The 17,653-nt window shown below is 37.1% G+C and overlaps 2 protein-coding genes across 3 annotated transcripts in view; both read right to left on the bottom strand.

The window, feature by feature from the left end:
* The window catches only part of LOC107558431 (NADH dehydrogenase [ubiquinone] iron-sulfur protein 2, mitochondrial-like), a 22,812-nt gene extending 18,407 nt beyond the window's left edge, over positions 1-4,405 (bottom strand). Inside the window, exon 1 of the mRNA XM_016242094.1 lies at positions 4,263-4,405. Within this exon, the coding sequence (XP_016097580.1) occupies positions 4,263-4,363 (101 nt within the window). The 5' untranslated portion in view covers positions 4,364-4,405. The remainder of the gene's footprint in view (positions 1-4,262) is intronic.
* A 4,255-nt stretch (positions 4,406-8,660) lies between these two features.
* The window catches only part of LOC107558429 (kin of IRRE-like protein 1), a 42,432-nt gene continuing 33,439 nt past the window's right edge, over positions 8,661-17,653 (bottom strand). Inside the window, exons 9-15 of one of the 2 annotated variants that reach the window (XM_016242091.1) lie at positions 17,445-17,571; positions 16,116-16,216; positions 14,367-14,583; positions 12,962-13,069; positions 12,247-12,374; positions 11,350-11,463; positions 8,661-10,039 (exon numbers count right to left, since the gene is read on the bottom strand). In XM_016242091.1, the coding sequence (XP_016097577.1) occupies positions 9,422-10,039; positions 11,350-11,463; positions 12,247-12,374; positions 12,962-13,069; positions 14,367-14,583; positions 16,116-16,216; positions 17,445-17,571 (1,413 nt within the window). In that variant the 3' untranslated portion in view covers positions 8,661-9,421. The remainder of the gene's footprint in view (positions 10,040-11,349; positions 11,464-12,246; positions 12,375-12,961; positions 13,070-14,366; positions 14,584-16,115; positions 16,217-17,444; positions 17,572-17,653) is intronic. The other variant, XM_016242092.1, reaches the window with a different exon arrangement.

Below are 17,653 nucleotides of genomic sequence, written 5' to 3'. Positions count from 1 at the left end.
CTTTCTGTCCATGCAGCAACTGATGGAAAAGGGGGTCTTTTTTATGATGTTGTATTATGTGTTATTGCAAAAATGATTATATACAGTATATAAATATGCATTCTTGAATCATTCTTGAGTCTTGTGTCTTGCCTCTCTACAAACTTTTAAATATCTGGCTGTAATTTAGTGACTGCAAATGCTGATTTCATTTGATTCCATCTTTATTATACCTGATAATGAGCTAATTAGTTAAACTTAAGGGAGCTAATCAATATACAGTATATTTCAAGAAACTAAGACTTAAGTTACTCTACTTTTTCAGTTGTTTAAAGACAAATACATTTTTTCATTTATATTTTAAGTGTAAATTCATTTAAATTTAAACTTGTTAACTCAAAGCAGGTATTACACACTTTGTAATTAACATCTGATGCATTTATAAATCAAAAATCAGAATTGAAATAATAAAAAAAAAATGTTCCTGAGATTCAATATCTTTAACAACATGTACAAACATTACTACAAACTAAACCACCAGGGTCCCAGAAATGCGGTCCTGAAACTGCAGCCTCCGCTATATTATCCAATTCGGTAGGTGGCGCTGTTACAAAAGAATAGGGTCCTAGAACTACGGTCCTGAAACTGCAGCCTCCGGTTGTGCAGGAACACCCTTCTCACACAACGGCGGACAGCTCTCAGCTCACTCAAGGCAGGTCTAAGGTAAGACAGACTTGTCAATCAACTATCGTGGGAGGGGCCTGTGCAGATCTACGTCATTCTGACAGGAATCTCAGAACAGCCTGATTTGAGAAAGGGGATTTTAAAAAAGAGATTTAAAAAAAAAAAAAAAACACTGGGGGGATTTTTATCATTATATGATGGATGTGTACACACACTTCCAACACATATTTATGTTCAAACAACTTGTAAAGTGAATTTTGCATCCGATGACCCCTTTAAACGCAAGCGTGTTGGTTAAGGTAGGAAGACACTGCAATAGGGCCTTTCGCCCCGCTTTAGTTCCAGAACTAAATGTACAGTACTAAAGTACTGGTTAGACCCTGCTCCGGAGTAGGAGCTAATTTGGTTCTCGAAAAAGGCAATCGGTACTAAAATTGCACCCAGTTCTGGCGGTGCGAACACGCCGAAAATTGGGTAGTTCCACAATTAGTTCTGGTACTATGAAAAGGTTCCCGCGGTGTGAAAGGCCCTATTAGGCCCTTTCACACCGCTTTAGTTCCAGAACTAAACGTATGGTACTAAAGTACTGGGACGATTTTGCGCGAACTATTTCCCAGTACCATTTAAAGGGTTGCATTCGCACCGAGAGTGTGTACTAATAAGTGACGTAAACCGGTCGACAGCGACGTCATTTGTGCGTGGCGTTCAACAACAGAAACAAATTAGAACAACGTTAACAACAGGAGGATGGAGGACGCTGTGATCGGAGGGGTTTTTGTTGTGTCTCGCGGGTTTCACAATAATGGACATGGAAAGTCGACGTATACGTAAAACGACTGAAAGAACGGAGAGGAGGACTAAGAATCTCCAACGACAACTGGCCGTGCTACATTTGCTGCAAGTGCCTGCACTTCAGCAGCCATCCATCGATCGCTGTTCTCCATACTTGAGAAATAAGTTGACCTGCTTACAGTATGTTTACACAGTTTTAAATCATGGCGGGTGAGGGCGTTTTCGTACGCGTTTGGCCAATCAATGTCTACTTACGTCACGATTAGTACCAGTTGTGCTGGTTAGACCCTGCTCCGGAGTAGGAGCTAATTTGGTTCTCGAAAAAGGCAGTCCGGTACTAAAATCGCACTCAGTTCCGGCGGTGCGAAAACGCCAAAAAGTGGGTAGTTCCACAATGAGTTCTGGTACTATGAAAAGGTTCCTGCAGTGCGAAAGGCCCTATTGTTGCAACATCGGTCCCCTGAGGAGAGATTCTTCTCAAAAACAGGACAAATAATCACAGAGAGGAGAAATCACATCAGCACACCTAAGCTGCACTAAAGACTAAAGTGTCTTAATGTTAAGACTTTTGCATTTATTTATTTGATTTGTTTGCTGTGGTTCTGTGTTCAATTGTTCAATTTTATTTTATTAAAATGTTAAATAATAGTAACTGTATTTTTTGTAACGAAAACTGAATAAAACACACAAACCATTCACAATTTCTAAATTGGGCTCAAATAGAAGGCTCAGAGTGATACTAAATGAAGAGCCATTTGGGAGCAGTAAGAGCCGGGTCTCCTAAGGGAGCCGAGCCAAAAGAACCGAATCTTTGAAAAGAGCCGGACTTCCCATCACTAATTCATCCGTGCTGGAGCACAACCCACGCAAGGAAGATAATTCTGCAAACAGCTACAATTGCAGGTTTTCAAACAGAGATGGCGACAATGAGGCAAAACTTACGAACTGCAGCTTTAAGAATGACTTTAAAAAGTTAATTTAAAAATTAACTCTATATTAATTGTTTCAAACACCACCAACAAAACATGTTCGATTGAAATGCTTACTAGAAAATGGTGCTTGTGCTGTATTTCTTGGTTTGATATTTTGTTATTTAATGCAATGACATTTATACATTTAATGTGTGGCTTCAGAACTTTTTCTGGCCCACTTTATCTACAGATGTTGAGATGTTTGCCTTGGTGGAAATTTCAAAACAAGTCTATTTTAAATCCATGATATATAAGTGAAATTGTTAATTGTTTCTTTACTGCTAATGTTTCACATCTCAACCAGCTTCATGCTCTTTTTAGGCAGTTCATCAAAACTCTGGTGGAGAGGGACAAGATGAACAAATATTGTCGTGCAATAATTAGAATTTGAAAAGGATAGTTTAGTAATACTGTACATTTCTATGCTTGTTAAAAAAAAAAAACACTGGTTACCTAATCCCAATAACACTGCCACTAGCAAGCCGCTAACTAACTAGAGCCATTTATTAACTACACAGTTTTAAATCATGGCGGGTGAGGGCGTTTTCGTACGCGTTTGGCCAATCAATGTCTACTTACGTCACGATTAGTACCAGTTGTGCTGGTTAGACCCTGCTCCGGAGTAGGAGCTAATTTGGTTCTCGAAAAAGGCAGTCCGGTACTAAAATCGCACTCAGTTCCGGCGGTGCGAAAACGCCAAAAAGTGGGTAGTTCCACAATTAGTTCTGGTACTATGAAAAGGTTCCTGCAGTGCGAAAGGCCCTATTGTTGCAACATCGGTCCCCTGAGGAGAGATTCTTCTCAAAAACAGGACAAATAATCACAGAGAGGAGAAATCACATCAGCACACCTAAGCTGCACTAAAGACTAAAGTGTCTTAATGTTAAGACTTTTGCATTTATTTATTTGATTTGTTTGCTGTGGTTCTGTGTTCAATTGTTCAATTTTATTTTATTAAAATGTTAAATAATAGTAACTGTATTTTTTGTAACGAAAACTGAATAAAACACACAAACCATTCACAATTTCTAAATTGGGCTCAAATAGAAGGCTCAGAGTGATACTAAATGAAGAGCCATTTGGGAGCAGTAAGAGCCGGGTCTCCTAAGGGAGCCGAGCCAAAAGAACCGAATCTTTGAAAAGAGCCGGACTTCCCATCACTAATTCATCCGTGCTGGAGCACAACCCACGCAAGGAAGATAATTCTGCAAACAGCTACAATTGCAGGTTTTCAAACAGAGATGGCGACAATGAGGCAAAACTTACGAACTGCAGCTTTAAGAATGACTTTAAAAAGTTAATTTAAAAATTAACTCTATATTAATTGTTTCAAACACCACCAACAAAACATGTTCGATTGAAATGCTTACTAGAAAATGGTGCTTGTGCTGTATTTCTTGGTTTGATATTTTGTTATTTAATGCAATGACATTTATACATTTAATGTGTGGCTTCAGAACTTTTTCTGGCCCACTTTATCTACAGATGTTGAGATGTTTGCCTTGGTGGAAATTTCAAAACAAGTCTATTTTAAATCCATGATATATAAGTGAAATTGTTAATTGTTTCTTTACTGCTAATGTTTCACATCTCAACCAGCTTCATGCTCTTTTTAGGCAGTTCATCAAAACTCTGGTGGAGAGGGACAAGATGAACAAATATTGTCGTGCAATAATTAGAATTTGAAAAGGATAGTTTAGTAATACTGTACATTTCTATGCTTGTTAAAAAAAAAAACACTGGTTACCTAATCCCAATAACACTGCCACTAGCAAGCCGCTAACTAACTAGAGCCATTTATTAACTACACAGCATTGACGACTATAATGTGTGTACCTCTTCTGAAGCACAGCACAGGCTGGAGTGCTGACATTACTGTTTAATATGACTGAAGGACGTCCGAGTCTGGAGAGCGACCTCAGCATTGTCGCCGCCATCTTCCCCTTCTGTCACCCTGGCTGCTGCTTCTGTGGAGAAGTCTTTACGCTGGATTGTTTTACTGCTGCTCTGGCGCCACCTGCCTGTAGGAGGTTTAAACTCAAGGTTCAGCTGAGTATTATATGTATTATAAGTAACTACGCACAAACAGCCACTAGGTGTCTGTCAGTCGACTCAGCAGTTATAGTTTTATTGATAGATGCCGCTTCCAATGTGGAAATAGTTGTTTTAAAGTGAAATATTTAGCCATCATCCACAAACAATCTTTCTGAAGAATCGCTGTTTTTTGACGTTCATGAGCGAATGGTTCTTTTGAGTCGGTTCCATGTATCAAACAAATCGTGTTCATTCACGAATCGACTCTTCAGCTCAATTCACTGAATCAGTGATCCGGTCACAGCGTGCTTTTCAAGTGCAGTACAAATACTGTGGTAAACATGGTACTGGCATGGTACATTTTTATACATTTACTAGTATGAATGTTAGTGATATTTGTAGTTAATTATGTATATTGCAGATACTGTGTAATGTTGTATGTAATTATATATTTATTGCAGACAGCTCTATACACACACCAATATTCAAAGGGTTGGGGTCAGTAAAAAAAAATTTTTTTTGAAGAAATTCTTAACCTTATTCAACAAAGATGCATTGATCAAAAGTTACAGGAGAGAATGTGTATTTATCACGTTACAACATATATTTATTATTTCAAATAAATGCTGTTATTTTGAACTCAAAGAATCCTGAAAAATGTATCATAGTTTCCACAAAAACACAGCACAGCTGTTTTAACTTGAATATGTTCCTTGAGCAAAAACACCAGGAATTAGAATAATTTTTGAAGGATCATGTGGCATTGAAGATTGCTGCATATTCAGCTTTAGCACGACGGGAATAAATTACATTTTAACATGTTTTTAAAAGGAAAACATTTATTTTAAATTGTAATAATATTTCATAATATGGTTTTTACTATATTTCTTGTGTATGTGTAGTGGACAGGTCCTTAAGGAACTTTCTTTAAAAACAGTATTAATATTGGGCTTACATTACTACGTTCATGAAAATTGTATGTGCTCCTATAAACAATGATGTTCTATTTTTCTTCCTATTTTACTGTTGCTGACACCAATTTTTAATTAAACTAATTCTAGAAGACATTTTCCCTAATTCAAGAATGAACAATAAATATATTTGTATGTGTATACAGTATATACAGTATATATATATATATATATATATATATATATATAAACCACACATTCAATACTTCATTGATTCTTAGAAAAACAGTGCTTTTATTTCTGATATACTGTGAAAAAATAATTACATAACATTTTTAAAAAATACTGGAAAAAATCAAAGGGAAATAAAAAAAAAATCAATAACTTTTGTTGTACATCTGTCAAACGTTTTTCAGCTACCAAGAACAGTACAGTAAGGTCAACGTTTATTTTCTAAGACACAATTATACAGGATACACCCCTACCAGCAGAAGAAAAGTTTTGGAGCAGGAACGTGAGAGAAGTAAATGAACGGATTACATAAAGATTTTCATATACTCACACTCACACTCAATCGCACACACAAAAACACACATCTGCACGCACTCCTCTGGCCGTAAGCCAGTTTATAAAGTGAGGGAATATAAAAGTCATGTTTTCCTAAGGCCACTCTTTATTTTGTTCACTCCTTCATATATTCCTTCTTCTCGTCTTCATGGAGCTTCAAGTTCTTAGATGGGACAGGGAATGCAAATACTGTCCAGTGGGCCACTTGTCCCACAAGATTTTCCCCAGTCCATCAATACAAAGGATGAGTGGTTGGCAGCTCAAGCAGGTCATCAAGATGTTTCCGGATCCTCCTGAACGCTCTTGGTATCGTACTGACTCCAACCAAGCTACTCATCGTCCTCTCTGTACTGTACCGAGTCAGAAAGTACCATCGCTATAGTGCCTGTCAACCTTCTTCACGCAATTGAAAAATAACAATACTGCATTTCAAGAGTGCATCACACAGGATGATGTAAAATAATACTTGAAGTTGGAATTACACATGGGAAAGTATTTACAGGGCTCGTTGGAAATGTGGACGAAGACGAAAACTAGTCGCAGAGAGTGAGTACCACTGTTCCGATGGATTGTCTTCATCCTCGTGTTTCTCCATTGTCATCATTGCTTTGATAATGGCATACTTCAAAACCCGTTGAAGACAGTTCATAGCCAAAGACCAACTCTGGTCCCCGTAAGGTAGTTTTTCTTAATTGGCGAAAAATACTTCAAGTTGGACGTTTGTGTTTGGCACAAATATCAGGTGTGTGTCTGTGTGAATAAGTGAGTGAAAGGCTCTCCGATCTCAAACTTCACATGAAAGTCCTACTAGCGCTTTGCTCCTCTGGGTCGCGCGGCGTTAAAAACCACTCCAGAGCTGCATCCCAAATGACGCACTATACACTATGCACTTATACACTATGTACTTATGCACTATGTACTCAACCGTGTAGTGTATGAATTATATAAGGTTAGTTTGTCATTCATAAAAGGAGTCTGATAGCCCCTCCCCCTTCACTATGTAATTAAAGCTGTGACAGTTGAGTGCATGAAGTGTTCAACATTCCACACTTCGTTATTTCGGTTATTTAAGTGCATCATCCGGGTATTTAAAGTGCACTTTTTCTTTTTGGAATTTTGAGTGTGAACGCACTACTCGTACTATTTATACTACAAAACATCATAGAATAGTGCATAAGTACGCGATTTGGGACGCACCTCAGATCTTTGACTTTAAATTAGTTCCAATTTGATCTTTGTAATCTTTAAGACGAATGTGATAGCAGCCTGATCTTAGATCAGTGAGGGTGAGTTTGGATACCTAAGGCTGGATCAGTTTAAGACCTTCTCTGCTGTTCCCAACCCTCAAAAAAAAAAAAGAGGAAAAACTCTAGGTCACTCACGACCGAATAAATTTGCAAACAACGATAACAAACAAATCTGCATATTTTCTTGTTCGTTGAGGTGAATATCACCCAAATAAAGACTGATACTCTAACGTTGAACCTTTGGTCCAGTTACAGAAATATGACACAAAAAAATATGATTTTCGGTAATATTCAAAACATAGAGAGAGAACGCTCTAGCCTAGTGTGCAAATGAGAGACTACATATCGATTATGAGGGTAATCTAAGATAGAATACTGGAATGCAGTGCAAACAATGACCCCACTACAAAAGCACCATGGAAAAGAGTGGGGCATTCCTGTATATGAATATGTATATAGATTTATATATATTCCATGGTTCTGAACTATTTGTAGGATACTGAACTAAATGGCTGTCGCTGACCATGTCTGAAAACGGTTTAAATGGCTTCCTCAACTGGTCTCTGTCATAATGTTGAAATTTAAAGGGTAATATGTTTTATTGCAAATGCTAAAAAGTGCTTTTTTAAATTTATGCACAAATACAGCTGCTCTGCTAATGGATTGGTCACTGCACTGGAAGGCTAGTAACCTGTTTAACGAGGTAGCTCAGCAAGCTGGATACCCAGGTAGATGCAGATTTACACGCAAAGTAATTAAGAATAATCTAGTCTCAAAACGCATTGGTTTGGTGATCAAGAGTATTGTACGAGTAATCTTAAATGTGCTCTTCATTTCCTTTCTCGAATGCAGACCTTCATTTGAGAATGAATGAAAAAACAGTGGGTTCTAAATGTCTTCTTTTCTAACATTCTAATATTCAATAATTTTCTAATAAACTGGCAAATTTTTCCAGTTGTTTGTTTGTGAATTACTGGATAAAGATTAAGATAAAAATGTATATTCATTATAAAAATGGGCAAGGAGTTATAAGATTTTATTTATTTGTTACTTTTCCAGGTCTAGAAATCACTTTTAAAATTAGGCTACCTTATGTACAGCATCCATGATTTTAAGGCAGAATCAACCCTGGTTCTTCAAAGAAAAAAAGATGTTTCCCCAAATTTTAGTAGTTTTATCATGTTTTGATGTTAGTTTTGTCTTATTTGAAATAATTTTAAGTCATCTTGAGACCCCCTTGGAAGTTTAGCTGAGGCACCCTGGTTGAGAACCACTGCTTTAATGGATTTAAATATGGTAAACACATTAATACTATATTAAATCCATCATACAGAATTCCGCAGTTTGTCCAAAACATCTCCAGATTTTTTTTTACAGATGATCCATGTAATCCAGCATGATTTGAGGAAGTTTCAAAGAGCATCTTAGGCTTTAATGGAAGAAAATCTTTTGTAGAAATAAGTGCACATGATCAAATTTTACTTTTGTTTAGTGACCTAAAAATTGTGTACAACCTTAAATATTTTTTGCTTCATTTCCTGGTTTACATTTTTTTCGATCCTGAAATGAACCTTAAATACTTCTGCTTCATTTAGCGTTTCCTGGTTTACATTTTTTTTACTCCTGAAATTGTCAGTTTATGTCAAAATAGAAATAAAATAATTATAATAATAATAAAATAAAAAATATTTTTGGTGGTCTTAGACTTTTGGACCCCACTGTATATTGTGCAATTTGTCATTAAAAGCCCTTTAAACTATGCTAAGCTTAAGGAGAGAAGCTGAAGAAGCCATTGAAGAGAATTCATACATGTACTGTATCTCACATGACCATCTCTGTCAGAGACCACTGTTAAACAGACTATAAAGCCTATAAGAGGCACCCTTTATTTCTCAGGAACTACCTTTGTGATCATGCTTATTAAAAGCATTCAGGATTTAGTGAACGGTATAAAGATCTTAGATCTTTTCTAGACACCAGTCTTTCTTGATTGTGACTTTCGCTTTCAGCTCCTGGAGCTGAGAAATAAACGCTAAGACGCTCCTGCCCTGCATCCCGTTCTCTTTTCTCGGCCTCCGTTTACTCTGAGCTTCTCTTTGTTTGTTCACCCTCCACCTTTATCTCAGTTTCATTAATTATTTCCGTCCTGTGTATCTGTGTGAGTGTGTGTACTTATATGGCCGATATCGGCATAACATCAGCGTAACTTATGTTACATACACGTGACGCTTCTCTTTTACACATGTGTCTGCATCCTCTGTGTGTGTCGGTGGGAATAATCGGAATGCTGGGAGGTGTAGGAGAACCGTGTGGAACTGCCGTATTTCCCAAGTCCATTCTCTGGGGTTCCGGTTCCGCCTCCTGCGCCGACACTTGGCCCGACTCCATACATCTCATATGCCGGCCCGCCTTCTAACGGGGCGAGGCTAGGCGGCCCAAAACCCATTCGAAATGTCGGATAGTGCGGGTAGCCATAATTTTCGTATCCGAGCTGAGCGGTGGAGTCCAAGAGGCTGCAATCAGCGGTGAAGTCGCTAGTCTGTGGGCCAGAACTGGGCGGAGGCTGCTGGGACTGCCCGGCACGGGTGAACGTGTTGAATTGGGCATAGCTGTTGTGCGAGAGTCTAGAGGGAGGGCGAGGGTCGTAGCAGCCCGCTCGTGACCCCGGAGCCAAGCTGCTCGGTGTTCCCGGGCCTGCCGTAGCTCCTGGAGCTCCTGAGCTACTGCTCACAACGGCCGCGGCGCCCCCTGGCTGGCCGGAGGTGCGATAGTCTGAGTAGTGCATGGATCGGGAGGCGGGACGTCCCTCATCATGGGTGGAAGCTCGCACGTTGTAGTAGCCGTTTGTTGGGTCCTGGAAAAGACAACAGGCATCTTCAGTGTTCATACCATAAATATATCAAAACCTAATTTTTGATTAGTAATATGCATTGCTAAGAACTTCATTTGGACAACTTCAAAGGCGATTTTCTCAATATTTTGATTCAGATTCCAGATTTTCAAATAGTTGTATCTCGGCAAATATTGTCCTATCATAAATAGGTACACAGGTAAAAACATGCATTGTGGTAATAATGTTGGTGTTTTATGATGAATGCTGCATTCCAGAGGCGGAACTTATTTTTTATTAAATTAATTTTATTAATTAAATTACCGTAATCAAAAGTGACTGTAAGGACTTTTACATTGTTACAAATTATTTCAAATAAATGCTGTTCTTTTGAAATGTCTGAAGAAATGTATCACGATTTCCACACAAATATTAAGCAGCACAACTCTTTTAAAAAATGATAATGATGAGAAATGTTACTTGAGCACCAAATCAGCATATTAGAAAGATTTCTGAAGGATCATGTGACACTGAAGACATGTAGTATAATAATGTAGACTTTTAAAAAATATATATTATTATAAAATTATGCCCAAAAACACAGCACAACAGTGTCACATTTTTCAACAGTCTTGATTTTGGAAGAATTTTTCCCATTAATTTTCTCCATAGGGATTTAAAAAAATTCTTCAATGAAGTGTTTTAAGTTATGAACCAATCCAAACAAACCAGTTGAATGAATAACATTACAAGCTTAAATTTGAAACAAAGAAGCATTTGAAAATAAGAGAAAATACTTTCTTGACTGTCATAAAATAATTGCATTTTATTGTAGAATTAAATACTTATCATACGAAGCATTGCAAATTTTATTCAGACATAGCTGATTTTAATGTTCACTATTAAATAACTTAATTATTTAGTAAAAATACACTGCATTATATACTTTAAAAAAATATATATATAATATACCATATATTTAAATTTTATTGCAAAATATTCATGTAAAAATATTAGTGAGACTGACTATTATCTATTATACTCTAATTGGTGGGTTAAATAATATTGATAGTGAAGGTCTTCACAGGGAATTCGACAAATTAAAATTATGGCTTCTGCAGCAGCATATCCCAACCAAAAACAATCTTGGACCTAATGGTTGGTCTTTCAAGAAAGGTTAATATGATGTGGCTAATTTTTCTATAGTGAATAGGATTTTTACATATGGGACCTGACTGCTGAGGTCTATAGAAGTTGCATGTTTTTGTAAACCGAAGTATAGGTCGTACATCACTTATATTAGTGTGTGCAGAAGTATCGGTGTGTCTGTTCACCTTGAGCTCGTAGTCCTGGCGCGTGTCCAGCGTGTCACTGCGTAACTCCTGCTTGAGGTCAATGTCATCTTTAAAAGGCTGGGAGGAGGGAGAGAGGGTCACAGAAGGTAAAAACTAAACCATAAACGACAAGCGAGCAACCAAGAGGGGGAGAGAGATGCAACGTAAGAGGGGAGGAAAACCAACAGGAGATAAGAGAAGGAGAAGAGAAGAAGGATATAAAGGAAGAGAGGGAGGTTGAGAGAGAAAAAGGATTAATTTCAGCTTTGGAAATGTTATTTAAGAGGAAATACATTGGAGGAAGTAAAGATGATAATTCGGTTTTGTTATGTGTTAGGCAGGTTTTGGAAATTCACTATCAATTGTTATATACTGAAAGCATTGTGTAACACAAGTGTTAGTGAATTAACGTTGAATAATTTTAGGGACAATTTGTTCATACAGATCAAATCATGTGGTTAATAATTGTACATTTCAGAGTTATTAATTATTTAGTGTCAGTGCTGTTCATCTTCACAAAGATTCATAAGACAAGGCACAATCACCACTGGCAAAAGACACAACATTACATCATTTTTACTAAATATTAGCACATTGATATACATTTTTTTTAAATATTAATTTATTTAATAATATAAATTATGTAAATTTCCCTTCCTATGTTGTACAAAATAGTCTAGCTCTTGACAGAATAATACATTTTAAATTATAATACTGTTGACAAAACCCAGTTTAAACTCAGCTCATCTCAACAATTTTTTAATGCAATACTGAATAATTACAAAAAAAAGAGTTTGTTTTAAGGATAAGTAATATCTTATTTGAAATTATTTTCCCAATCTCAAAGTCCCTCTCCATCCTTCAGTTATTGCTGTGTGTGTTGTCAAAAGTACTCACAGAGTACATGGCCTTAACCATGCGTGTTGCCGTGGAGACGCTCCCCGAGTCTTCCTCCAGGCTGTGGGTCTCTTTGTTTATGGTCTCTACCTTGATATCTGGCTTGCCGAGCGTGACCCCTCGACGACCTGGAAAGTAAACATCCCAGTAAACATCTGATTCATCACCACCGTGAACATGCTTTTTGATGTGTTTGTGACTATTATTGATGTTCTTAAATATGGGTAAATATGCCCTTGGGTTTTGTGGGCATTTAGAGACATGCTTACTTCTACATTCTCAAAGACAAACTTTGCATGTCTGAAAGATTCACTATTTCAGATTATTGTTGGATTAAATTAGGTGATGTTTACACAGCTCACAAGACAGGCTGAGAAATTATTATAATGATAAGAAATTAATAAAACAATATTTCTAATAACATAATTAAATAATTTACGTTACTGTTCAAACGTTTGAGGTCAGAAGTTTTATTCAGGAAGGATGCATTAAATTGATCAAAGGTGACAGTCAACAATGACTATAAAATTTCACATTTCACAACATTACTGTGATGAGCTTGATACTTGATGAGCATAAGCAAAAACATTTTTTTAAATCTGACCTCAAATTTGTCTCTTGAACGATAGCATCTAAAAAATGTTTAATACCTAATAATTGTGAAAAAATTAAGAAGAAAAGAAAATTCAATGTCATTTGTAGATTTGTAACTTACTTCCTTTGCGTTGCCGATACAAAAACAACACTAACGCTAGTAAACACAGGAGAAGTAGAATTGAACAACCAATGGTGCCTCCTGCAATGATCCCAACCGGCACTATTTCTATGGCAATGAAAAAGACAAAGATAAACACCACAATGTATTTTTAGCTTTTTGTTGATCGTCTTTTTTCCTTTATCATCAGGACAGAAAAAGACAGAAAGGAAAAAAGAAAGGAAAGAGGCTCATGAGTCACAGGTACTGTGTGTCATAAACATGTGTGTTAAAGGCAGAGTAAGTGATTTTTCAAAAACACTTTAGAAAACCGATTCGGGCCGAATCGGAAAACTAACTTGTAGCCAATCAGCAATAAGGGGCGTGTCTACTCGTGATGTGGAGGAGAGCACGTTCAGTGCATGGGACGGACATTAGCCGAGCCGAGCGACAAAAGATAGAGATGGCGGATAAAAAAACAAAAGAGGAAAACGTCTGCGGAAGGATAAGGCAAGAAGTAGGACCCGTGTAAATATCGGATCAGCTTTCCAGTGCTGGAGAGAACTCAAGGAGCGGAGGCCTGCGATCGGGCACCGAGGTTGCTTTGTTTCTTCTCAATAGTGAGTAACACCGTGTCTACAACAGCTAAAGTCTGCCTACACTGGATGCGATCAAACGACCGTTGAAAACCATTTGAAATTTGTGTCAGCACGTCATAAATAGAACCCGGCAGCAGTTTTCTGTCGGGATTTGTTGCGCCGCGCCGCTCACGTCCGTAGACACGGTGTAACATTGGTTTTGCTTTGTTTCACAGAACTAATCGTTGCCTGGGTTGCGTACGTATATGTGGGGCGGAGCTATCAAAATAGGGGCAAGACCCTTTTGGGGTAGGGGCGTGTTTGTTTTGGTGATTTCAAATATCAACATTGGCTACCAGAAATCACTTACTCTGCCTTTAACTGCTGCACTGTTGCTTCAATGTACCAGTATAACTGTACATACATACTGTATATTCAATAGAGAGAGTACTCCTAACCTGAGTTGATGTGAGCTGGAGCAAATTTAGGAGATTCCATTCAAGCTATTTATTATTGAAGACTGTGCTCTTTTACTTCATTAGAGTACTCTACTGTACTATGAAGATGACGCAGCAGCACAGTGAATTTTTGAAGACGTACTGTACAAAGTTTCATGACTAATTTGTAGACTAAACTGTACTTTTAAATTATACATATATATGTGTGTGTCTCTATGTGTATGTGTATGTACTGCATGTATGTATTTCTTTCAGAAAAAATGTTTGAAGCCAGATTGACCACACAAATGATGTTTCTTGATCACAAATACATTATAACTGAAAATCACATGAGACTGTCCTTATTCAGAAGCGTCACATATGTGCACATATGCAGGCACGTATCCTCACCGGTCTCTTCCAGTGTGATGATCATGGTCCCAGGTCCGAATGAATTCCATGCGGTGCAGTTGTATGTGGACTGGAAGTCTGACTCCATGACGTTGTTGATGGTGAGGGTGGACAGCACCGCGCCTCCCTGTGCAGTCAGCTTGCTCTGTTCTACCGTGTATCGTTCTGATAGGGTCCCCTTCTCTTTTTCCCACACATTCTCCTTCCATGCCCACACCTGAAGAACAAACACACACATGGTGTGAGAGATCACTCACATGCACTTCATATTTATTTCACCAATATTTATCAGCAAAAGGCTGAATTTTGGGAAACCTGCAGGAAGAAATGTGCAGATTCAAGATGACACACATAATTATATACATACATACATATAAATCTTCAAAGTACCAAAGTATCTGTTTATTTTCAGAAAGTATCAACTAGAAATAAGTATAAAAAAATACAATAATATAAGATATTAATATGTAAATATAAAATATACAATCTTTATTTGGATCCACAACATGATTTGGTCACTTATCTTCCTGGGCTCCACATGAAGAAAAAAAAAATACATATATATATATATATATATATATATAAAATTAACAATTTATAATATAACAAGAATAATAATAAAAATGAACACATACTGTTTTTTTTTTCATATTTCAATTTCATTTTTATCTTCATACACTAAAGACTGTAGTAATGGCTGCTGAAAATTCATTTTCATTTTAAAATATATTAAACTAGAAACCAATCATTTCAACAGCTTTACAGTTTCTACTGTATTTTTGATCAAATAAATGCAAACTTCTTTCAAAGACAAAAAAAAATGCCAAAATTTTGACTGTGTTAGAATTGTGTGCATATAAAATAATGAAATTTCCAAAGGAAAATAATTTACATTCTATCAAGTAATAGTGGATATATATAAATTATTTTAAAAAAACATCTGCAGTGGCAGGCCCTGCAAGAACCAAATGGACCCAAAATAATCCAGTACAGTGCAACATAATCTGTACATTTCATACAGGAGTGAAAAAGGAAATCCTTTATAAATATTTAGGATTTAAAAAGCATATTCAAGTGCATAAAATGCACCTGAACTGTATCTGCTTCACATTGCCTGCATGAACACATATTTCACACCAGCAATGGGATAAATGGCCTTTCCATGCTGAAACATGGGGCTGGATAATGGTGAGAAAGCACCAGTTCTCCTTTCAAAACCACTAAAATGGTTGTATTATTCATGCTGAGCTGGGAGAATATTTAAAAATGCATACCTCCACATGTTCATGGTAAGCTTCCATTTACCTCACAAACCAAGACATTTGAAAAGGCTACAGCATTAAAATAACAACTTCGCTGTTCCCATACTTCATATTTCATAAAGCTCATCCTGGAGATGCATCAGGACTGAGCTGCAAGTCATTTTAAATTAGAATCACTAGTAGTTTCAGAGAAGGGATGCGTCTGAAAGCCACATACACGGAGCTGCAGCAGAATCATCTACAGCAGAGAGAGTTACTTTGGGCTCAGGCCTAGTTCGAGTTAAACTCTAGAAACTGGTTTAAGGTGAGCTCATCTGGTTTCTTAGGCTAAAATTACATTTTGAAACCAGCTTTCCCATGGGTATCCATATGGTGAATAATAGGAAAACAGTAAAATATCTGTTATTAGAATTGTTTAGGAACATTTTTGTACATTTCTGTGCAAAATAGCGTAAATGTAAATTCAAGTGAATGCAATGTAACTTACGATCTTGTCAGGGGGAGGTGTGCTGGCGATGTAACACTTGACTTCCCCTCTCTCCCCTCGAACTGCATACTGGACCGGTTCGCTTGAGATGATGGGTGGACCTGCTCAAAAAGTCCAAAACCAAATTATCAGAAACTACATTATCAGAAAAACTACTGAATCATTTTTCTATTTTAATTTTAATTTTAAAGTTTTAATAATTTTGTTGTGGTTTTTTTTTTATTTATTGTAAATGTTTTTTAATATGTCTATATAGTTTTTATTAATTTTTGTTTTGTCAGCTTTAGATTTAATTATTTTAGTACATTGTTAAACTAAATGTTGCCTAGGCAACTAGCTGGAGTCAAATAAGTTTAAGTTTTTTTATTATTACTTTATTTTATTTCATTATATTTCAAATAACAAAAGTTTTTTATGGTTTTAGTATAGTTGACTACAGCTTTAGTTGACCTATAGTTTTAGTTGAGCTGGCTTTAGGACCCAGAACTGAATTTGACTTCAACAACTACAACAAAAAACTATACACTGAAAAGTATTCATTTCAAGACACTTTTCGAGAATGAGGGCATGTCACACAAACTCTCTATGCTGGCATCTGCCTTATTTAACTAGCATCTATCAAATGACAGATTAAATTCCAGCAAAATACTGTTTGAGGATGCATGAACTTTGACATCAACAACAAATTGGTTTTAAAGTGTTTTCTCTTCCCTTTTAAATCTTGATAAGCTTATTTACTTTGCTATTTTAACTACAGGTGCATCTCAATAAATTAGAAGGGGGAAGTCGTGGCCTAATGGTTAGAGAGTTGGACTCGTAACCCAAAGGTTGCGAGTTCGAGTCTCCGGTCCGGTAGGAGTTGTAGGTTGGGGGAGTGAATGTACTGTGCTCTCTTCCACCTTCAATACCACGACTGAGGTGCCCTTGAGCAAGTGAGTCACAATTTGAGCAACTGCTCCCCGGGCGCCGCAGCATAAATGGCTGCCCACTGCTCCGGGTGTGTGTTCACTGCTGTGTGTGTGTCCACTTAGGATGGGTTAAATGCAGAGCACTAATTCCTAGTATGGGTAACCATACTTGGCCACATGTCACTTCACACTTTTTTTTTTCACACTGTATATTCAATTATACTGTTATTTACATTTAACATGCTTTTTCCCATAGAGTCTATGACCCATTTTTTGGATTGTGACCTAACAATTTATATTAACTAGTAACTCACATGCAGAACTCACAATGAGCTAAATATTGGTAAAGAACCTTGAATGCTGCATTTTAAAAAGTGTTTTATTATTTCTTAGGCCAATAAGATAAAAGTACTGTACTGACCGTTGACGGTGAGTGTGACCTCTGTCTCGCCCACTCCGATCCTAGGCACGATGGCCTTGCACACATACTGACCAGCATCTGCCTGACTAACTGACTTCAGATAGAGCTGGTTATTATTACTCAAAACCTGTGCATTAGAGGGGGGGGGGGGGGGAAAGTAGTTTTTAAATACAAAAACTATGTAAAACCTGTTCACTGGAGACAAAAAA

Source organism: Sinocyclocheilus grahami, unplaced genomic scaffold (assembly GCF_001515645.1).
Source record: "Sinocyclocheilus grahami isolate Dianchi unplaced genomic scaffold, SAMN03320097.WGS_v1.1 scaffold645.1, whole genome shotgun sequence".
NCBI classification, from domain to species: Eukaryota; Metazoa; Chordata; class Actinopteri; order Cypriniformes; family Cyprinidae; genus Sinocyclocheilus; species Sinocyclocheilus grahami.
The sequence above is the reverse complement of the archived record's forward strand: the minus strand, read 5'-3'. Positions and strand labels throughout refer to the sequence as shown.